Source organism: Haliotis rubra, unplaced genomic scaffold (genome assembly GCF_003918875.1).
Source record: "Haliotis rubra isolate DU_JTF1 unplaced genomic scaffold, ASM391887v1 Scf589, whole genome shotgun sequence".
NCBI classification, from domain to species: Eukaryota; Metazoa; Mollusca; class Gastropoda; order Lepetellida; family Haliotidae; genus Haliotis; species Haliotis rubra.
The window spans coordinates 334,481-359,073 of NW_025767289.1; the positions used below are offsets into that span (position 1 = coordinate 334,481).

At 42.5% G+C, this 24,593-nt stretch overlaps 1 protein-coding gene across 1 annotated transcript in view; it reads right to left on the minus strand.

Annotated features, from left to right (window-relative positions):
• Positions 1–24,593, minus strand: part of LOC124254974 (ubiquitin carboxyl-terminal hydrolase 24-like) — a 292,052-nt gene that overhangs the window by 162,008 nt on the left and 105,451 nt on the right. Inside the window, 5 exon segments of the mRNA XM_046688817.1 lie at positions 11,071–11,115; positions 11,523–11,678; positions 14,188–14,286; positions 16,527–16,704; positions 22,614–22,726. Of these exon segments, the coding sequence (XP_046544773.1) occupies positions 11,071–11,115; positions 11,523–11,678; positions 14,188–14,286; positions 16,527–16,704; positions 22,614–22,726 (591 nt within the window).

Here is a 24,593-nt window from a genome sequence, read left to right on the forward strand (position 1 = left end):
TAGCGTGTTTAGTTTCAGCGAGCTGTTTCTTCACCCGTTCCCGTTCTAATTTGCTCATCACATCGTTCTCTCTCAAACACTCCTCGAACGAATCCCTATCCTTGCAGTGAAATAAGGCAACCCATCGCGTCTGCTCCCTGAGGTCTTTCAACACCGAAGTTGAACTTCTGCGTTAGCACCCAGGACGCTGTGCTTTATGCGTGTCGGCCTGAAAATGCAAGGTACGATAGCTTATATCTCTCTTTTTGTTATCTCGCGATTAGCGCTGCAGTCGCCCAGTATGAACAACGCCGACTCCCCTTTAAATTTCATATGGTAAGCTTTCAACCAGTCCTGTAGGCGGCCCCGGATCGACTCTGTGTACGTCAGGGTCCGTCATCACCCAAGGTCTTTCCGTGATATCGTTTTATTCATGCTCAGAGTAGGACACATGATAACGATGTGGTCGAACACATCCCTGTAGTACCCTCCAACATATCCAACCGCTAAAACGGTCTTCCCACAGCCAGTCTGCCCGCGCACTATTGCGCAGTGTGGGTCGGCGGGGGCAAATGAGTAGGCAGTTGCCTACTAGATGATGGCTTACCGCCATCAGTAGATGGCTTGCACGAATCTCCCATTGTCTATATTAAGCTGGCGATCCATAATAACGCATACAGATATAATTTCAACTTGCCAGCGGGTTGAGCCTTCTTGGTAATCTGGATAGTAATTCCTTCGCTACCATTGTCTATTCTACGGCCGCTACCGTGCAGTTTATCGTCATCCGTGGATCGCATGTCCAACCACAGCGCGTACTTGTTTGTTAAGTATTCACCGATTTGCACGGATGACAGGTCCAGGTCTTTGGCTATGTATGGATGTTTGCTCGGCAGCTTTTTTATCTCATCCCACTGCTGGTACGCCCTCATACCATGACTAAACAGCTGGTTGGGTACGCCCTCTATAGTCACTTCCACCTTTTCGATCTCGGGGTTGAAAAACTTCTCGCTGTCCCTCCGGAACGGTTCGTAATCCTCCACGGGGACGACCAGGATGCCTTTCATCGATCGCGCCGGCACGTTCAGGTTGATATTCCACACAGTGTCGCTCTTATCCCGCCACGATAGATCTATGTCTTAATACGCGATCATACAGGATGGCCACATTCCCCGAGTACTGGCTTGAACCTGCCTGGCCAGCTCGGACTAGTGACCATGTCGAACTCCAGAGAGATGTTGTCTATGGCGTAACTGGCCTCATCGCCGTTCGGGCGCACGCGCACTACTTTGCTGTAGTCGTTAAGCGTTAGCTTCGTATTCAAGCCTATCACCCAGCGGCCTGGTAAACGGCGTGTTCCGTGAGCAGCTTCGAAGTCGAAGGCGACGCAGAACCGTTCCCCGTGACGCTTTGAGCGATGGCTTTTCACCGTCCGATAGCTTGGCTAACTGGTCTGCCGTGAAGGCATACCCAATCGCGCGATCTGGTCGATTTACTGATACCTTGGTACACGTCATTGACGCGTTCTCCCTCGCTTTTCCAGAGGTCCTTGTAGCAGTGAAACACGCCGCTAAGCTGCCGTCGATGCTAAGCACCTCGTTGCGGTAATCTTGATGGTCGTTTTCTTGATAATAGCTCGACCTACATTCCGCGACTAGCTCGCGTTTGTCGTTGTCGGAGGTCAAGCGTGATGTTGAACGCCAGTCGAACAGTGCCTGGTACAATGAGGTCATTCAGCGCCAAGGTTTGGAAATCTAACCAGCAGCGTTTGATTCTGGTCTATCTTGCTGGGATTGTTGGTGATGGTCACCGACTGGCCGCGGCTTTGACGCTTAGGGGCTCTCTCGATCTCCTGAAAGGATCTAGTTTTCACCGCATTGTTATATAAATGAAATATATAAGTTTTAATACTAAATAATGGCGAAAGTATATCCCTATGGAGGATATGTGGGATGATAGTGCTCAGGCATTCGGGATGATGTTTCATCCTCATTAAGTGCTGAACTTCGTGCAGCCAACTGTCAACGATTATTACAACACAGTTGAAAATAGAGAAGACATCAAACCGTTGGGGAGGGACTATTCCAAGTTTACAGTCGATAATAAGGGCACGCTATGCATTGAAGGCTTACCCGAGATCGATCTCATGAATAAAGCGCATCGAGAGAACCGCTTGCCTTATCAACACTCACCAGTCGTCATGGTAGTAACTTTATCCGTGATGAACTAGGCCGTAGATTACGGGCGCGACCTAAACTTCCTCCGAAGACCGTCCAAGATCTGCAAGCAGCCAGAGCCAATACTAGGAACGCTAAAGAAACGCCAGACAGTATCGAAAAATATTGGCTACATTATCATGACAAACCCTTGCCGGTCTCGAATTTCCTCTGAGAGAACTGCGAGGCTTAGACGTAAGCCTTGAAACATGTAATGCGCGGAGAACTTCGTTAACAACATGGGTAAACTGAACGAAGTCGATGAGCGCATCGCTTCGCTGATGAAAATAAAACTCGCCGAAGCAGACGATGATATGAAACGTCGTATCGAGGAGAGAATAAAAAACTTGGAAGACGAGAGACGGACTCGGTTGGAATCCGCTTCCTCGAACCGGGAAGTCCTACGATCTCAGATCAGTCGTGTGCGAGAAACCATCGATCGAGTCCTAAATGAAGACACCACGCTAGCTGACAGGATTCGGATCCTGTTCCGGGAGCAAGGTATCACCATCGCCAGCATTTTGACTGCATTGGGCTTCATCATATCTACCCTGGTAGTGTCACTGACGCCTGCCGGTGGGGGTACTACCCCGACACCTGCCGGCACAGGTGGTGTCAGAGACTGGATTAAAAAACTAGGGGAAGCCCTGGCTAAACTGGCTGGTAAGGCCGCCGAAGCCCTGCCTGGCATCCTGGGTAGCATAGTCTCGTGGTTGCTGAGTGCTTTAGCTAAAACTGCTACGTGGCTCAGTCAAAACCTGTGGGCAGCTATCGTCGCCGTAGCTGGTTTGGTGTACGTAGCGGCTAAGAAATTTTTAACCAAATGAGTCCCAAAGCTACCCCACCAACCACCATTGCTGTTTTATTATCGATGTGCTGCTCCAGAACGTGTGGAGCCACCCCCACAGGGGCTGTTGGTTGAACCCTAGGCTCCGGGGGTGGCGTTACTATACCCGTTTCACCGGTCGTGGGTGGTGGGACGGGGACGTTGACATCGAGGTTGACGCTTCAACTTTTGGTCCGCCGTGGCTACAATTATTTCGTTGTTGTAGCCCACCACTTTCTTTATTCTCAGTTGCATATCGCCGAGCCATGTATAGTCCCACGCCGAACACGTAGTCGACTTTCGACCTGGCATACTCAACACGCGTCTTGGTAGCGTTTGATAGCACTCGGAGATCAACTGGAGCATTGATAGCATCCTCTACGTTGACAACGAATTGTTTCTGTGCGCCGTAAGCAGTCCCTTTGCCTAGGATATTTGAACGCTGCGTTTTGCGTCTCGCGCAATCCAACAGTGCCTACACGATGCGTTCGAATCGAGTCATTCAAGCGTTCGTGCCGCACGAAGTATACCCTTTCGATTCCAACATGAATTTTTTCCAGTCACCCCTGCTCGAACCTCCAGACTCGGTAATCCTTGCTGTCGTCGAATGCCATGTAACGGTCATCCCACTCGTTGGTTGTGATATGATGATACGACTTGTATCCCCAATCTTGCAACTTCGCTGGCTTCCACGAGGCATGTTGTGAACGATAGGAATACCCAATCCGTGGTTCGGTCCGCAAAGCGCCAATCCGTTTTAGTGTCGATTCGAATTCATTGCAAATACGTTCGTAGGCCTGTCTATCGTACTGGTTGTTTACTGCATTCCACGCTTTTCCTGTGAGGCGGGCTGATCTCTTTGAGGATACGCCCTGACCTGGTAGTACACGTGAAGCGTGAACACAGACTGACTCAGCGGTCCACGCCTAGTGTCGGATACACCACACCCCGTTGTAGCACCACACGGCAGTTGAGTTGATTCTGCCAGAACTGCATCGGGTTGTTGAACCAAGCGTGCACTGTCTTAACGTTAGTCACCGAAAACTTATACTTATCGAATACATCTATGAACTGGGCCGAAATACAATCCATCAGCGAATTACGATCTTCATGTTTTAAAACTATTATATAATGAGTTTATATAACATGTACATAACACTTCCAGGAATAGCGGCGAGGCCGTTCAGCTGACGCGATAGCGATCGATAACACGCCGGGTCAACTCGAAATAGCACTGTGCGATATCACCTACCTACGCGATGGACTAACATCAACGCTTAGCAACAATAAACTGTTCGTAGGTGGCTAGCAACAAGATAATTGACGGTTACTACAGCGTGTGCTCTCTAAGTGACGAGGTATTCAAACCATTGGGAGCCGAACTCAAGATGAACGACTCAAACGGTACAGTGGTGTTAATCAACAACGGAAGAAACTCCTTGAGGCTCGGTCGACCACTGGCGAGGACACTCGGTATGCAGCCTGACGAGGTAAAACCAACGACTACAGTCACAGGTGCGGTTACCCGACTTAGTACCGCATCGAGAGCTGTGCATTCATCTCAGCCAGGTTAGCAATAACGGACAACATTCAAGGTGGTCACCCTTCCACTATACTGAGAGCCGTACCGGTGAAAACGGAGAAATACAACGACGGCAGAACCGAAGTCATTTTCACCGCGGCAGTATAAGAGGTTAACCCAGGGCAACATCCCTGAGCTGATAATATCGGTGTTAGATATAAATCATAATCTCGTGAATATAGGATACCTCAGCCGTAACGCTGCACATAAAATGACCAGCGCACAAGGTCCCGGAATGAAGTTGAAAAATGCATCAATGTGGGGATCTCCCGATCCGGGGACACATAGCGGATTCGACGACGACCGAGTAGATGGTAAAGTGTACGCCTTGCAACTTAAAACAGCATTTACAAACGCGTTGAAGTCCCCTCCGGTGGTACTAGCAACCTAAGCGATATAGTAGATACCTCAAGAGCGGCAGTCAACACTAAGTACACCCTTGTCAACACCGGTGATACCTGGATGATATACCCATCGCTCGGGGCAAACTGTTCGACTTAACCGATGTTGAGAGCACTACCGTCGCCCGAAACAAACCATATACTCGTTTTCACCGATGATGACAAGTGGGTGTTATTACGGGTAAAGTCGACTGGTTTCTCAATATTAGGCTCGGCTCCCCTACGTGTTCACGGATAACAAAGACAACCACCTAAACAAAGTCGCGGAACAACGGAACCCTGCTCGTGGCTTACATCCCGACTCAGAGGCGAAGCGTAGTCATCAGCCCACTCGCCAGTATGGCAGCCCACATGCTATCGAGTAAGGCAGGCATGCAAAACGTGGTATTGCAGTTGGTGTCTGAATTCGAAGGTGTGGTCAGGATCCTGGAGAGTCTACCGGCGAACTCAACACTGGTCATCCAAGTCTACCTAGGGGAACCATCGGGGGATGATGTAGAGATCGTGAAGGGGGTCAAACTCCGGTTGGGGAAACAACAACAGTATAACGTTTGCACGCGTTTACGCATGCGGGTGGGTGTCGACTCCAAAACCAGTCTGCAGGGTGTCACCGTGGTCGTGGAAGACACTATATCACTAACCAAGATATTCCTACCCGACAACATACACTTCATGGGGGTGAAGTGCACCCCTGAACTATTATCAGAAAACCAGTTGGAAATTATATCATAATAGTATTATAGCAATGTCTTGGCTTCACCCCAACACTACGATTAACGATCTAGGGGATACGGAGGGATTCGATCAACCTGGTGAGGAAGACACCTTATACGTCCTGCACTTCAAAGACAACGTGTATAGGCGGGTGTCGTTATCAGATTTTAAAGAGCCTAAATGGATAATCAACTTAACCTTCCCCTCACCTTATATCTCATTTAAGGAAGGTAATTATATCTCTGAAATTAAAAATATAGGTATCATACCCTCGTGTTTCGTTCCGGGCCGTCATACAGAAATTGTGTTAACTCAGTCCGGTATGTTAAATACATTCCAAGGGGGTGAGTTAATGTATAGATGCTCCGGGCTCGTGCAAATACCGCATATGACCCCAGGTTCAACACTCATCATAGAATTCCATATCCGTGAACTTTCTATTAGTAAAGAACAACAACTTTTACACGGGGTGACAGTACACTGGAGTACCCAGAACAATAACCGACGTTACCGTATCATCATACAAACGGACTCAACAGGTTCTATAACCCACTCAATAAACCCCCCCTACTATGGGGTTCGTGTGGATACAGAGTTACCTATTCACTTCCGAACTATTTTCCTAAACAGTGATTTATACCTTATAAGCTTCAAGTTAGTTGATCAACTATTAACTGAAACTCAATTAAAATATCTTTTGTAATATATATTATAGGATGGGATTGTATCCAGGCATAGATGAAGTAGCGAAGACCCTGGAAACCGTAGACGGGTTCCGCTTGAGACAATTATGTGATGTAAGACGCCAACTAGAACAAGACCGCGACAAGCGTAAAGCATTATATAAGAAATACCATAGAGTTTTCAATGCCGTGGACGGGGCTGACACTGCCCTTATGACAACCAGCATGGGTCTAGGGGTGGCAGGTGTTGGGTTATTAACCACCATCGTGGCTGTACCTATAGTGATGGGACTCGAAATAACGGCTGGAGTGACAGGAGTGTTAGGGTTGATACTTAAATACACATCACGCAGACTGCATCGTAAGGCATTGAAGCATGATGAAATTAGAATTCTAGCTGAAGCAAAGCTGAACACAGTAAGCGACCGTATTTCAGCGGCACTCACTGACAACAAAATCTCAGAGGAGGAGTTTCGTTTGATCCTATCCGAACTCGACAAGTACTGTAAGATGAAACAAGAAATCCGGTCCAAGTCTCGTAAGTCTGCTGCTATCAGTGAGGACGAGAAAAAAAAAAGTACATAGAACAAGGGGTGAAAAAGGCCCAACAAGCCTTTATTACCAACACCAAAGAGATCCTAGGCGATTCACATTAAACTGTTTCGTTGAGGTCAATGTGACATAGTGTCATAGATAAAGTTGACATCAAAGCCGGAGAGCCTAACTTATACTACTTGATGGATGGGCCAGGGAGGGGGTTTGTAAGAGAAGAATTATTGATTGTACCGTATGGCACAATGCTACCTCCTACCAACACGACATAGATCAAATAAACACTTTCATAGCTTGATCCAACTAAAGCATTATTTAGGAAATGAGGCTTTCTGTATAGGTAATAACAGTAAAAATAAGGTATCCGACTAAAGCTTTATCTATGTAATGAAGCTTTAGCTACCTTGATCCAAAAGCCTCACTCTGTCTACTACTCCCTCAGCCACCACAGCTTCCACAAAACTGCTCAGGATTCAAAAGAATCAAAGCTGTATTTGCTGTATTGAGCACTCCTGACCAACTTTTAGATCATTTGGCAAATAATACTATCAATGGGCACCTCGGGGCTCTTGACAAGTGGTGCTGATGAAATGTTGTGAATATAATATGCTTCCTTCCACACAGCTCTAATTTATAAATTTATCAGATCTACATTATGCATTATCTCTTCTATTTCAGACAGTTGAAAGTTTCCACTTCTCTGAACTGTTTGCCTGAACATATCCCTGCTAACATCACTGGAAGATAATGCTGAGCATGTGACCTGCCCAGGATGATAATGTCTTAACTTGAGCCGTATTCTCCCGAAATCTGTGTAGCAGGGTTGGTAGTGTGTGAATCTATTGTGTGAGATAGGATGAGTATCATAGATATACAATTTAAACTTGTATCTTTTATTCCTATCCTATATCACAGTATGCACTTATGGTAGGACACAGGTTACCCTTGAGAGTTGAGGGACAGTACCTAAGCTTTAAACTGATGGAGTCCATGGATGTCAGATACGGACAGGTCACGTACATAATGGGAGGCAAAGACTGCCTCAAGTCTCCAAAAATACCCCTCCAGAAATGATGTCAAAGAAATGCTGTGGAGAGGCATGGTTGAGGCTACCACTTGTGTTTCACGAGGATTGGACACACCTGGAAGAGTTAGACCAGCAAAGGGTGGCCGATCTCATCCAGAAAGAGATGGTGGTTTGAGAAACTTGCAGTGTACAGGCTGTAAAGAGTGGGATGAACAGGTACTTCAACACACCTGCAATGGTCCTGTGAAACAGCAACTGACAATGCAGTGTATGAAATAAGGCCCATCCGACCGCCCGAGATGGGCTAGATTTCTGACGGACGGTCTAAATTTACAGCTAGCCAGGACGATGGTCTGCTAAAAAATTTAGATGTTCCATACATCTGAGTAAATTCACCATATCTTGGTGTCTGGTCGGGTTAAATCCATTTCGGGCTGGTAACATTTTGAAGTTACCAGCCCTGATGTCTGGCTGGGTTTTTGACTTATTTCATACACTGGACAATGGTGGAATAGTTAATAGTCTATCCGTCTGTCCTGGCAACTGGCTTTTGGCAAGAAGTCCGAGCTGTGTTTCTTCCTCACAAACTGTACATGGTTTACATCCAGCACTTTCAGTTCCCAAAAATAAGCAGCAGTAGTAAACGCTACCAGGAAAACTGTTTTGTGATGAGGTGTCTCAGTTTCTTGAGTTTCCTTGGAAACATGCAGATACTCAGCAACCGTCCATGCTTTCAGAGATGTGATAACCTGCACCTTACAGTGATCCTTGAAGCTCATCCCCTTATTAAATGGAGTAAGTCGAAGAGGGTCAGCTGACACGATCGCCTGAGCAGCTTTGTAAATGTGCCAACATGAAGATTTAATGCCAGCAGCGACCTGTGACGTAGATCAGAGTGAGGGTTGTCATCTCAAACAGGTAAAGCAAGAGGGTTCTGATAGGTGTGACAGATCAATGAACATACTTCGAGCTGGTCAGAATGGTGTGACCAAAAGCAGAAGAATCTTCTTGGTGGAGATCTTGTAATGGAGTCTCCACTCAGTTGATGATGAAGGGCAGTCTGGAAGAGACAGGGCATCTGCGATGATATTCTGGGCTCAAAAACTGTTTCAGGCTCTAACACTGATGTGAAGAAAGAGTAGTGATCCTGTTGAACCCACACAAATGATGTACCACACCACCTCTGAGTTGTCCAATTGAATCATGAGGTTGGTTGAGCACAGATCGTTGGACCAATGGGACACCGTTAGAATGACAGCTTCAAACTCCCAAGTTGTTGACATGATGGAATTGATAGGCGAACAACCCTGCTGATGATACTGTTGTTGACTTCTGCAATAGTGTAACAAAGATCGTCCGAAGAACTAACATCTGTGTCTGGGGGTACATTCGGTACAGTCTGTGTGGAGGATTGAAGGTCAAGGGTGGGGACCCGACAGCCAATACCCTTGCACCAAAGTGGTAGTTTAGTAGCAGTCCAGTAGGATTCAATTGTGGGCGAAGAAGGTTCCAAGTCTTTTGCCTACGGGTGAATTGATTGGAGTGAAAAGGTCCTTCAGTAATTGTCTAGAGTAGTGCACTGGTTTGGCTGACTCCTTCACTGATCTGCTGAAGGATATTGTCATGGAAGTGCTGGAGGACGTTTTTGACTTTGACAACCTTAATGAAAACCCCTCTGTCACTAATCGTAGAAATCGAAGAAATGGCTGATCGATAAGATTGAAGGATTACCATGGTAAAGAGGGGCAAGGCTTGAGGACAGTATGGCTTGGTTGAGGGCTCGAAAGCAGACTTCGCTGAGTGGAGGGATCATCTTCTGTAGTAGGAGGTGAGGCAGGGGAAACCCATGATTGAGGGCGTGAACAAGTCAGAACTGCAGATGTAACTGTTGACAGCTGAGGGATCTCCAATCATGGAGGGACCAATGATAAAGGAAGGATCACCAAATCTGCAAGGACTGGAAGGGCAGACAATTCGGGATGGATCAACAATCCTGAGACATGGAAGAACTGATATAATATAACAGTGAACCATGAGGGATTGCTGACCGTCTAACCATTCACTCTAGATTGTAACATCAGAACTGGGTTCAGAGGCTTGACAGATTCTTTGGAAGGTTGGAAAAGACACCAATTGTTCTTGCTGAGGTAGGAATCGGAAGCAGCATCAGGAAAATCTTCTTCTGTTGGGATAAGCTGTCTACACCATTAATAGACTTTCTTTGAGGAAAAGTTTTGATTTCTTAGGATCAAATTCTTCTGACTCGTGTTTGCAGCTCTTGTCTTTAGCTCTTCTGGATCCATCTGTTCTAGCAATGGAGCATTGGTCACCATCCAAATGTTCACACACTGGACAATGACATTCAAGCTACAGATGATGAATGAGGATCAAAGGTTGAATTACATCTTTACAGGAAGCCAAATCATCCTTCCCCATTTCAGATGACAATCCTCTTTTTACATTCCTCAAAGGATAAGATTAAGCCAAGCCCCCAGATATAAGACATCTGCTTTCAGGGAGACTGGAAACTATGTTTCATGTTGTTTCCACTCCATTGTTGAAAGTAGAGAAAAGAGTAAATTTATCATAAATGTTAGATCGGATAAATTTAAAAATTAGAGCTGTGTGGAAGGAAGAATATTATATACACATTTCCACAGCAAAACTTGTCAAAAGCCCCAAACTGATTTGTCAATTTTTAATGCACTTAATATAGTAAATTCTAATAATTGAAGTCATGTTTGTTGATCGATGTGATGGCAACCTGTTAATACTGTACCAGACAATGCAGTGATCTATATGATGAATAATGATCTTATAATGTATTTGGGATAGAATGAGGATAAGATACAAGCACTATCAAATGTCAGGATTCCAAAATATTCCTGGAAAAAGATTTTCACAACATCATTGAGGACAAAGAGGACTTAAATCTTGACATGACTAGTACACACATCATATTTGGTATGCCAGTGGTCCAACTTGAACAAAATCTCAAAGCATCCCCATTAACACAATCATGATTATTAGATTGAAATAAGGATGTTTGTATGTAAGCAATGAATGCCTAACTGTAAATCATATCATTACCTGTTCAAGGTCAAAGGTTTGTTTCGATGTTGGAGTTGAAGTGCTCTGAAACAAAAGACAAGGACATAGAGCAATACATAGTACAATGTGTGTTTCAAATCTAAATCTTTTGGAGCCCAAGAGAGATACCATCATTTGATCACCTAGAGGATATCTATATCCTGATATAGAAACTATGCTGGGAACCTGAGAAGGAAAACCATACATTATGGAGGTATTGCTGATGTCTCTCATCCTCAGTCTTTTATATGACAAAATAATGACGAAATGGAATTGCCACCAGAACTCACATCTTAACCTGTGTACATATTCATCAGCTTGAAATGTCAACCTCCTTAGGGAGATGTCAGCACGAATATCTTATGAACGGTATTAAGTATCTGCAAGAGATTCAGATTAACTTCGTTCAAAAGGTGGTTAACAAATGATGATAGCCTCAGAAGTGTACATACCTCCCTCATGAGTGTGGCACTGGAGGAAGTGGAGGTTGAGGTTGAGGAGGAGGAGGCTGAGGATCCGGCACCGGACTGAGACAAGCGAACCTGCAGTATTTGATTGTCCTCAAACTCTAGCTGATGAAGGAGCTTTTGGTCTTTGGCCACACCAAGCTGTAAAATACACACTGTCCAATAAAACATTCATTCCACAGTTCTAGCTGCAGGTGTCAGAAACACGCAAGAGACACACATGTAGTTGACAGATACAGGCCACTGATCTACATGTAGTTGACAAGATACAGGCCACTGATCTACATGTAGTTGGCAGATACAGGCCACTGATCTACATGTAGTTGACAGATACAGGCCACTGATCTATATGTAGTTGACAGATACAGACCACTGATCTACATGTAGTTGGCAGATACAGGCCACTGATCTACATGTAGTTGACAGATACAGACCACTGATCTACATGTAGTTGGCAGATACAGGCCACTGATCTACATGTAGTTGACAGATACAGGCTACTGATCTACATGTAGTTGACAGATACAGGCCACTGATCTACATGTAGTTGACAGATACAGGCCACTGATCTACATGTAGTTGACAGATACAGGCCACTGATCTACATGTAGTTGACAGATACAGGCCACTGATCTACATGTAGTTGGCAGATACAGGCTACTGATCTACATGTAGTTGGCAGATACAGGCTACTGATCTACATGTAGTTGACAGATACAGACCACTGATCTACATGTAGTTGACAGATACAGGCCACTGATCTACATGTAGTTGACAGATACAGGCCACTGATCTACATGTAGTTGACAGATACAGGCCACTGATCTACATGTAGTTGACAGATACAGGCCACTGATCTACATGTAGTTGGCAGATACAGACCACTGATCTACATGTAGTTGGCAGATACAGGCCACTGATCTACATGTAGTTGACAGATACAGGCCACTGATCTACATGTAGTTGGCAGATACAGGCTACTGATCTACATGTAGTTGGCAGATACACTGGCTACTGATCTACATGTAGTCTGACAGATACAGGCCACTGATCTACATGTAGTTGACAGATACAGACCACTGATCTACATGTAGTTGACAGATACAGGCCACTGATCTACATGTAGTTGACAGATACAGGCCACTGATCTACATGTAGTTGACAGATACAGACCACTGATCTACATGTAGTTGACAGATACAGGCCACTGATCTACATGTAGTTGACAGATACAGACCACTGATCTACATGTAGTTGACAGATACAGGCCACTGATCTACATGTAGTTGGCAGATACAGGCTACTGATCTACATGTAGTTGACAGATACAGACCACTGATCTACATGTAGTTGACAGATACAGGCCACTGATCTACATGTAGTTGACAGATACAGACCACTGATCTACATGTAGTTGACAGATACAGGCCACTGATCTACATGTAGTTGGCAGATACAGGCCACTGATCTACATGTAGTTGACAGATACAGGCCACTGATCTACATGTAGTTGACAGATACAGGCCACTGATCTACATGTAGTTGACAGATACAGACCACTGATCTACATGTAGTTGGCAGATACAGGCCACTGATCTACATGTAGTTGACAGATACAGGCCACTGATCTACATGTAGTTGACAGATACAGACCACTGATCTACATGTAGTTGACAGATACAGGCCACTGATCTACATGTAGTTGGCAGATACAGGCCACTGATCTACATGTAGTTGACAGATACAGGCCACTGATCTACATGTAGTTGACAGATACAGGCCACTGATCTACATGTAGTTGACAGATACAGACCACTGATCTACATGTAGTTGGCAGATACAGGCCACTGATCTACATGTAGTTGACAGATACAGGCTACTGATCTACATGTAGTTGACAGATACAGGCCACTGATCTACATGTAGTTGACAGATACAGGCCACTGATCTACATGTAGTTGACAGATACAGGCCACTGATCTACATGTAGTTGGCAGATACAGGCCACTGATCTACATGTAGTTGACAGATACAGGCTACTGATCTACATGTAGTTGACAGATACAGGCCACTGATCTACATGTAGTTGACAGATAAAGGCCACTGATCTACATGTAGTTGACAGATACAGGCTACTGATCTACATGTAGTTGACAGATACAGACCATTGATCTACATGTAGTTGACAGATACAGGCTACTGATCTACATGTAGTTGACAGACTGATCATACAGATAGGCCACTGATCTACATGTAGTTGACAGATACAGGCTACTGATCTACATGTAGTTGACAGATAAAGGCCACTGATCTACATGTAGTTGAGATTATACAGGCTACTGATCTACATGTAGTTGACACTGATACATGTAGTTGACAGATACAGGCTACTGATCTACATGTAGTTGACAGATACAGACCACTGATCTACATGTAGTTGACAGATACAGGCTACTGATCTACATGTAGTTGACAGATACAGGCCACTGATCTACATGTAGTTGACAGATACAGGCTACTGATCTACATGTAGTTGACACATACAGGCCACTGATCTACATGTAGTTGACAGATACAGGCCACTGATCTACATGGAGGTGGCAGACACAGGCTCCTCATAAAAATGGACTACATTAACAAGTATACTAACCGGTTTGTCATTGGCTACAATTTGGACATGATCAACTTGTTGTAGGAGTGATTCTGCAACCTTGATCCTGACTGATCCAAGGCTCTCATTACTGTGACACTGAGAATAGAAAGAACAGAAATACATTAGTATCACCAAACAGATGCTTTCTCTTTCTGTAGCAAATGGTTGGCAGCTAAATTCAACAAAAAGATGTTAGCCATTATACTTACATGAATAAACAATTTCCTTGAAATCAGGTCTTATTGCTCACTACCACAGCAGGTTACATCTGAACAACCTTACGCAAACTTGGATTGATGAAATAACTAACACAAAGAAACTTTCCTATTCACAAATATTTTGAGAAAGTTCTTGATACATTATACACAAAAAAGTGAACAAAAGAAAATTTTGGAATATCTGACAGATGGTCAAGATTGGTTTGTTGTTTAACGTTGCACTCTGCATTATTTCAGCTATACAGGGACAGCCTGTAAATAATCAAGTCTGGACCAGACAATCCAGTGATCAACAGCATGAGCATCGATCTACACAATTGGGAGATGATAATTTGTGGCAACAAAATCAGCAAGTCTGATCACCCGATCCCGTTGTATGGCAACTTCCAATGGGATATGAAAAGTTTCCTCCATTTCAAACGTTTATTATTATTATTTTTTTATTATTAGGATTTATTAGGATACTTATACAGTACACATTACAGGCAACTCGTGCATGCTAAAGGCGCTGATATTTTTCCCACGATCATTGGATGTCAATCTCAGTGGCACATCCCTGAGGAGTATACAACTCTTGCAGCCACTAGGCGCACCGAGTTATTGTGGCTTTCTCATCCTAACGAGGTACCCATTCACAGCTGGGTGGACTGGGACACATAGTCACAGTACTTAGTCCAAGTTCACTGCACATTGCAGAACCCGCAACTAGGTGTTTGCACGTATTCATGTGGCCACCATCTGGTCATATACCAACGGATTCATGGGTTCTTTAAAAGTGCACAGGGTTGTGTACTGTACACTAGGGGTTGTGACAACACTGAAAGAGTCTGCACACAAAGTTGACTCCAAGATTTTTACACCCGGTTACAGGTGGGCGCGATCCCGACACCTCAACCTTGCTGGATCACTAGCCTGGCGCCTTAGCCAGCTCGCCCACCGCGTTTATCCCACTGAAGCAAGGGAAGATTTACGAGAAGATTGTTATTTCCACACCATCAGTCTTTCTGATGGCAGGCCAAGAACAAAAACAGACAAATCAATGGTTAGCGGCTAACAAGGGTTGATATTGAAAATGTTTAATTCAACATTTTCGAGGTTGCATGATTACAGAGCACATTCTGGCTTTCACTGTCACATTTTCATGAAAAAAATCTAACTGGTTGGATGAAAAGTCATTCAAATGTGACCTGTAGTAGAACATCATCAGATCACTGTGTTGCAGAAACCACTGCATGCAACAGTCTCAAAGATATAGAAGTGGTATGCGTTTCGTATGCTGTTCAGTATATTTTTTAACAAAAACACATGTAATATAATCACTGAACTCAGCAATATTCCAGCTACATAACAGCGCTAATTAACTGTTAAGTCCTGGCTTCCATTTGTCTTTTGCCAATCACCTATCATCGCCAGTTAACTGTTGGCTTCCCTTGTTAAGCCCCAACTTCTGTAGTCTTATTACTTGTGTTGAAACTCTCTTCCTTACATGACAGTGGTTTGTAAATAATCAGTGCAGGAGGTCCCCATCCATCTAGGGACACAATGGCAGGCATCAACCACATCAGACAGCCGGACCCCCCGATCCCATTGGTTTGCCTCTTATGACTAGTATGAGTTGCTGAACATCAATTCTAACCCAGATCTTCATGAGCATAAGGCTCCTAGGTAAAAATTCTAAGGCTGTAACATGCACTCTGTTGTGAGAACATATCCAAATTAAGTAAAAGCTGCATACAGAAAGCCATGTATTTAATGGACTCATCTTTATTAGCAACATTCACACTATATGACAAAAGTTTGCAAATTACTGTATAAAAAAGGCAAGCCAGTGGTTGATATTGACAGCAACATTTCATACCATTGTACTGTCTCACACATGAATTTCTCCATGACGTCCAAAATGACAATGCCAGGTTTGCCAAGAACGAATGAAAAACTGGCTAAAAACTCATTTGACTGTCAGTCAGGTAAAACAGTAGTCTTAGTGTGTCTTGTTATTACACAATGTGGTAGGTATTAGATAGTGGTCTGGGGGTGATGAATATGTGGCAGTGGTCAATAGTGATAACGGAAGAATGAATGCTAACATTCTAAAATGTGAAGGAAGTGTGTACATACTACTGTAGTGAACTCCTGCTTGAGGGCCTCACAGGTTATCAAGAGGTTCATCTGGTAGCCATGGAAGGATGCTCCATGTGGTAGAATACTGCGGGGTGCACAATGAAGTTCCTCCACAGACAACACATAAGCTTCTGCTATCCACAGCAGTCTTTCAATAGCCAGCAGCTTCACAGACCTGAAGGACAAAATACAAACACAAGCTGTTTAATTAAGCCTGCCTTTAACATATCTTCCTAGACCAAATTTGATTCAAATTCTGTCTTCTCAAATAGTTATTGATTTCTTGGTTCACTTCGATACAGTTAATAACTGACGGTGTAACCAATTTAGACAACTTAAAAAGAAATAAAATCGACCACCAATATTATCAGAAAATGATTTAGACACAGTAAGCACTAGTATCTGAACTTCATTGTCTAACATACATACCAAAGTCTCCAGGATTTGCAAATACATAAATCTAAACCCCTAAAAGCAATTAGCACAAGTTCCATTTTCATCAAATCTGTGTAAACTATCATGAAAGAAAACAGGTGCCAAAATTCCAAACAGTGGTGTGTGTTTTATACACAGATGTGAGTGAAAAAGGATACTGATGTTCTGATTTTTTAGTGACATGTAAAAACTGTAAAGTAAAGACTGTCACGTTAAGACTGTCACATAATGACTGTCATCTTCTTTGAGAGGCATTTTAGAAGTTGGATAGATGAAGGAAAACCAAGTTGTATGGATAGTCAACTTCTTTATTGCATTGGGTGTGACGTTTCGGTGTAGGTACTAACACCGTTATCAAGCAAGTGATACATAGAGAATATACACATGGAGAATATATACATAGCTGCAAGGTTGATATACATTGGATTGCTAATTAGTGATTTGAGCAGGGTAGGTTGATGTACAGAGTGGTAATGATTCAAACAATATGCAGAATGAGTTTATACAACATATGAGTTGATGTACACTGACATGGTAATGTGTGTTGGAGAGAGTAGGTTGATGTACACATTGATTGGTTGTGATTACAATACACAAAAGGGGGGCATAGAGGCCAGTTGGACAAGGTATGGGTGGATTACTGGTGATGTTTAATTAGGTGGTGATAGGCTGAAGAGATAAAATAACCTTGATCCCGGTTCATGGTGGGCTTGAAGCGTTGGATTTTTATGGCTTCAAGAAGTCTCCTAATCTTGCAGTCTGATTGGTTGGTTTCCAGGATGTGGATGTTGTCCCAAAGGATGGCATGGTCAGGGTTGGCTTGGGTGTGGTCGGCTATGGTGGATTTGGAGTCTTTTTTCTGGACTGAAGTTTTGTGTTCTTTAATGCGTAGTGGGAGAGGGCGCGATGTTTCACCTATGTAAGAGTCTCCACATTGGCAATTGATCTGGTATACTGATCCTGTGGGGTCTTCTTTAGTTGTTGATGGGGGTTTGCCTGTGGCTCGGAGGAGGTATTGGATGGACTTGCCTTTCTGGAACAGAACGTCTATACCTGCTTGCTGCTGAAGTAGTCGTCTTATCTGGTGGCTGACTGCTGGGATATACGGGATACTTTTTGCAAAGGATTGCTGATTTATCTTTTGGGTTGAGGGTGGATCTGATGACGTTGTTAACTAACTTCAGGGGATACTGGTTATAATGAATGAAGACATGGTGGAGGTGGTTTAGTTTGATTTCTAGGGCTTGTGTTGTCAAGCAGATGTTCTTGGCTCTTCGGGAAAGGGTGGAAATGATTTCTTTCTTAAAGGTCACATGCAACGTAAAATACAACTTTGCAGATTCTGATACCTTTCGGTATGGACTTCCCGAAACAAATCATCAAAAATGCAAATTCAACTTATAAAGTTGAAACATAACGCAATGAAAAACCCCGCGCGAAATCGGAGTTCAAACGATTCACTAATTTTCCCCCAGCGCTTGGGGGAAGAGTGGTTTCAATAGCTGGGCTCCGCTGCGCTGGGCTGGGCTGCATTCATAGTACATGCGCAGTGAAATAGGTTCGCACAGGTTGGAAGAGGGTTGTCCGGTGAATACTCGGTGAAGGCTTTGGTGTAAGCTATTTTTCTAATGTTTTGTTGATATTTCACAGGTGCAAGCTTTTTATATGTTATGACAGTAGATTACCGATTTAACTGTTTATATAATTTCATTTGTCTATTTCACCACACGTTCTTCTTACCGAGTCACTTTCTCAGTTCGATACTTAAAAGCAATGACATTATTTAGCGTTGACAGAATTTCTAACTGTGATATAGATATGCCGTTGTCACAGACAAAACTCAATGTCTGTTTTATTGACATCTATGTGTCTACCTGCCTGTCTGCTAATGACAATATTCAATACACAACTTTGATCACTGACCACATGCAATTTGAACTTAACACCTATCAGGCTATACACCATAAACAAAACGCATTGATTTATATCCCTAGTTTGGTCTCTGTCACATTATGTAATTACACAGACAGGCAGGTGTGATACTTGTACACATGACATGTTATAATCTCTGTTGATTGCAAAATGTTATACACAAAAAAATGCGCATTCTATATATAGGGATGTGAATGATATATAATGAGCCGTGAGGGCATCTGCAATGAACCAGCCGTTACACTTGCGTGCTCACCCACCCGCTCTGACTGGGTTCGGTATCCTGGCTGCTTCGTTTCTAGGGAAGTAAATCCAAGTACAAAATATTGCACTTTTGATTTGCGATTGTACGCTTATAATTTTGTTTATTTGTTTTTCATAATCAGCAATGTATATTATATGTCATGAATAAGTGATAATTGTGTTTTAATTATGTTTGATTTTTGGTTGCATGTGACCTTTAACCTGCAGAGGGTGATTGGAGGTGAAGTGGAGATATTGGTCGGTATGAGTGGGTTTCCTGTAGACAGAGAGCTTGTTTTCTTGTTTCTGTACCATGACGTCGAGGAAAGGGAGTTTGTTATCAGATTCTTCTTCCATTGTGAACTGCATACAGGGATGTTGAGAATTGAGGTGGTTGAGGAGGAGTTCAGGGTCGTCATGGGCGATGAGGACTACAAAGGTGTCATCTACTTTCCTGTACCAGAATATTGGAGCGATGGGGGATGTCAGCAGGGCCTTATCTTCAAGTTCCGTCATGTATATCTCAGTGATGATAGGGGAGAGAGGAGAACCCATGGGTAGCCCATGGGTTTGCTGGAAGATCTTGTCTGACCAGGTAAAATAGGTTGAGCTGATGCAGGAGTTGATGAGGCGGATTATACTGTCAATGCTGAGGTGGGTGTCTAGGTCTGGGTGGAGTTCTTCAAGTCTTCTGCGTATGATGGTGAGGGCTTCATCTCTGGGAACATTCGTGAAGAGGTCTACGACATCGTAGCTGATTAGTTTACCAGGCTGGGTGATTGAGCTGAACTCAGACCCAGTCAATATTTTACAATCTGTACTTGACAGTCATTATGTGACAGTCTTTACGTGAGGGTCATTACTTTACAATCTGTACTTGACAGTCATTATGTGACAGTCTTTACGTGACAGTCATTACTTTACAGTTTTTACATGACAGTCTCTCAAAAATCAGAACATCAGTATCCTTTTACACTCACATCTGTGTATAAAACACACACCACTGTTTGGAATTTTGGCACCTGTTTTCTTTCATGATAGTTTACACAGATTTGATGAAAATGGAACTTGTGCTAATTGCTTTTAGGGGTTTAGATTTATGTATTTGCAAATCCTGGAGACTTTGGTATGTATGTTAGACAATGAAGTTCAGATACTAGTGCTTACTGTGTCTAAATCATTTTCTGATAATATTGGTGGTCGATTTTATTTCTTGGTACAACTTGGTTCTCCTTAATAACTGTCATGTAAAGACTGTCAAGTAAAGACTGTCATGTAAAGACTGTCAAGTAATGACTGTCACGTAAAGACTGTCAAGTAATGACTGTCAAGTACAGACTGTCATGTAAAGACTGTCAAGTAAAGACTGCAAAGTAATGACAATCACGTAAAAATTGTCAAGTAAAGACTGCAAAGTAATGACTGTCAAGTAAAGACTGTCAAGTAATGACTGTCACGTAAAGACTGTCAAGTAATGACTTACAAGTAAAGACTGTCAAGTAATGACTGTCATGTAAAGACTGTCAAGTAATGACTGTCAAGTAATGACTGTCACGTAAAGACTGTCAAGTAATGACTTACAAGTAAAGACTGTCATGTAAAGACTGTCAAGTACAGACTGTCAAGTAATGACTGTCACATAAAGACTGTCAAGTAAGGACTGTCAAGTAATGACAGTCAAGTGAAGACTGTCAAGTACAGACAGCAAAGTAATGACTGTCAAGTAAAGACTGTTAAGGAATGACAGTCAAGTAAAGACTGCAAAGTAATGACAGTCAAGTAAAGACAATCAAGTAAAGACTGCAAAGTAATGACAGTCAAGTAAAGACTGTCAAGTAAAGACTGCAAAGTAATGACAGTCAAGTCAAGACTGTGAAGCAAACACTGTCATGTAAACACTGTCAAGTACAGACTGTCAAGTAAACACTGTCAAGTAATGACAGTCAAGTAAGGACTGCAAAGTAAAGACTGTCAAGTAAAGACTGCAAAGTAATGACTGCAAAGTAATGACTGTCAAGTAAACACTGTCACGTTAAGACTGTCAAGTAAAGACTGTCAAGTAAGGACTGTCACATAAAGACTGTCAAGTAATGACTGTCAAGTAATGACAGTCAAGTGAAGACTGTCAAGTACAGACAGCAAAGTAATGACTGTCAAGTAAAGACTGTTAAGGAATGACAGTCAAGTAAAGACTGCAAAGTAATGACAGTCAAGTAAAGACAATCAAGTAAAGACTGCAAAGTAATGACAGTCAAGTAAAGACTGTCAAGTAAAGACTGCAAAGTAATGACAGTCAAGTACAGACTGTCAAGTAAAGACTGCAAAGTAATGACTGTCACATAAAGACTGTCACGTAATGACTGTCAAGTACAGACTGTCAAGTAAAGACTGTCAAGTAATGACTGTCAAATACAGACTGTCAAGTAAAGACTGCAAAGTAATGACAGTCAAGTAAAGATTGTCAAGTACAGGCTGCAAAGTAATGGCTGTCAATTAAACACTGTCAAGTAAAGACTGTTAAGGAATGACAGTCAAGTAAAGACTGCAAAGTAATGACAGTCAAGTAAAGACTGTCAAGCAAACACTGTCATGTAAACACTGTCAAGTAAACACTGTCAAGTAATGACAGTCAAGTTAAGACTGCAAAGTAATGACAGTCAAGTAAAGACTGTCAAGTAAAGACTGCAAAGTAAACACTGTCAAGTAAACACTGTCAAGTAAACACTGTCAAGTAAAGACTGCAAAGTAAACACTGTCAAGTAAACACTGTCAAGTAAAGACAGTCAAGTAAAGACTGTCAAGTAAAGACTGCAAAGTAATGACAGTCAAATAAAGACTGTCAAGTAAACACTGTCAAGTAATGACTGTCACGTAAAGAGTCACGTAAAGACTGTCAAGTAATGACTGTCACATAAAGACTGTCACGTAATGACTGTCAAGTACAGACTGTCACGTAAAGACTGTCAAGTAACGACTGCAAAGTAATGACAGTCAAGTACAGACTATCAAGTACAGACTGTCACATAAAGACTGTCACATAAAGACTGTCACGTAAAGACTGTCACGTAATGACTGTCACGTAAAGACTGTCAAGTAATGACTGTCACGTAAAGACTGTCACATAATGACTGTCACGTAACAACTGTCACGTAAAGACTGTCACATAAAGACTGTCAAGTACAGACTGTCAAGTAATGACTGTCACGTAAAGACTGTCAAGAAACGACTGCAAAGTAATGACTGTCAAGTACAGACTATCAAGTACAGACTGTCAAGTCAAGACTGTCAAGTAATGACTGTCAAGTACAGACTGTCAAGTAAAGACTGCAAAGTAATGACTGTTAAGGAATGACTGTCACGTAAAGACTGCAAAATAATGACTGTCACTTAATGACTGTCAAGTAATGACTGTTGCTAGCCAGTCTTTGTAACTCAGTTATGGTAGTCATTCTGTAATACAGTAGTAAAACTCACTTGGAGGGAAGTGGCACATTAGCAACCTCTGGTACAATTGCTGCAGTTAGTAACTTGGTTGCATTTGACACTGTCTGGGCAACAACATTTCCACCGATGCCAATCATTGCCATCTGAAACACACAGTGGGTGCAACACCATACTATATGAACTATATGAACACATACTGCACATTATAACTGTAACAATCAAGGTTTGGTCAACATTGCAGATCAAATAGAACATCACTGAAATGATAGATAATGATTCCAATTACAAACAGTGTAACATCTTGAAAGCCAAAAAACATCTGATGTTGCCATTCAAACACTTGTTAATAGAAGAAATTGTGCAGAAATTATATGTTATTCAAACATGTCTGTTTTTCACATGCCTATTTACCAACACCAAGATATATCCTTCAGAAGATTGTAGCTTCATAGCCAGTGAGTGTATGATGAAATGTTCACCATTAGTCAACATCAGTCATCCGACCATGAAATAACATTTAATTCTGAAGAATTACATTTTCATAGTGCTTGTAATTCCATTCCGATAGGCTGAACTGGTGATGTGTTACTGGATTCAATCCCCAATGAATTTAAGAAATGTTGTCATAGCTTTCAAAGCGAACTACTTTTACCACTGTAGATTGTCAGAGAATCCCATTTACACTCGAGGGAATCATTTGTGCACAGAACATTTTAGCGACCTTCGTACATATTCCAGATAACTCAAACAACCCTTCAATACCCATGGCCGTGAAGGAATGAAACAACATTCCTTGTTTTTGATGCTACTCTTTGTTCATTGGCTACTGACTTTGTGGGCGTGTAAAGTTATGTGTCATAAATGAAACAATCATCTGATACATATCAAGCTATAGCATGTCTAAATGATGAATGTATATCAGTCCCATATAATTTCTGTCTGCTTTAATATATATAATTGTCTTTCATCAAACCATTGCAGATATCATGTTTCTTTCATTGTCCAATTAAATCATAAGGACTGACTGTGAACTTCTTTCGGTTCATTGAGGTATGAACAGTAAAATTGATCTGTGCAAATGACTTAATAAACAACTAAAAGTACACAGTCAATCCTAATCCATTTACTGATGATAATACTGATGAACATAGATTCCTCCCACACACTGTCCATCACTCTTGGACAAAATGCACTACAAATACATGTGACAAAAACACAGTTTGTGCACATTCTTTCACATAAATGTAACTTTTTAAGTAAAATTGATATTTTATACTTATCCTGACTCATGATCTTTTGCTTATCTCCCTCTTCTATGCGAATGGTAGTGGAACACTTGAATCCTTTGTAGTTCCCAAAAGCGGACATAAAAGTACACTCACCCACGAGTTAACTCCCTTTTCCCGTGCAAACAGTCATGTGATCAGCCTTACTTGTCACTCTCTCCTGTTTTTCTGCCCATGCATTTGGATCTACTGTGAAATCGAAGTGTATCCAGCGGGGAGGTTGGGAGGGCTTATGAGTCAGGATAAGTAAAAAGTATCAATTTTACTTAAAAAATTACATATTTTTCCTTATCCTGACTCATGATCTTTTGCTTGTAGAATACGACAGATTGGTGGTGGGTCAGGTCACTTCCTGGATTCATCAGCTGTTCTTAGATACGTCCTGTATTTCCCCCCATGGGAACTGCGTAACGGCATTTCCTAGATCCTATTCTTCCAACTTCCGTTATAACTCGGGGGGGCCACCATTTGGTCTTATTTCACTCTCCGACAAGTTGAATCATCTTGATTCATGTGGCTTTTAGATATACTAGTATCTTCTTTTTACTATATATCTATAACAACCCATAGATTATCAAAAGATCTTTATCATAAATGAGTTGCAACCCCTTCACGTACAGGTAAGATCTTTACCCATACAGAGTCTTGATCATTCATGCTAGCCTAGTCTCGACTGTGCGCATGGACTTTCAAACTAATACTTTTCCTTAGTAAAAGTTATCAA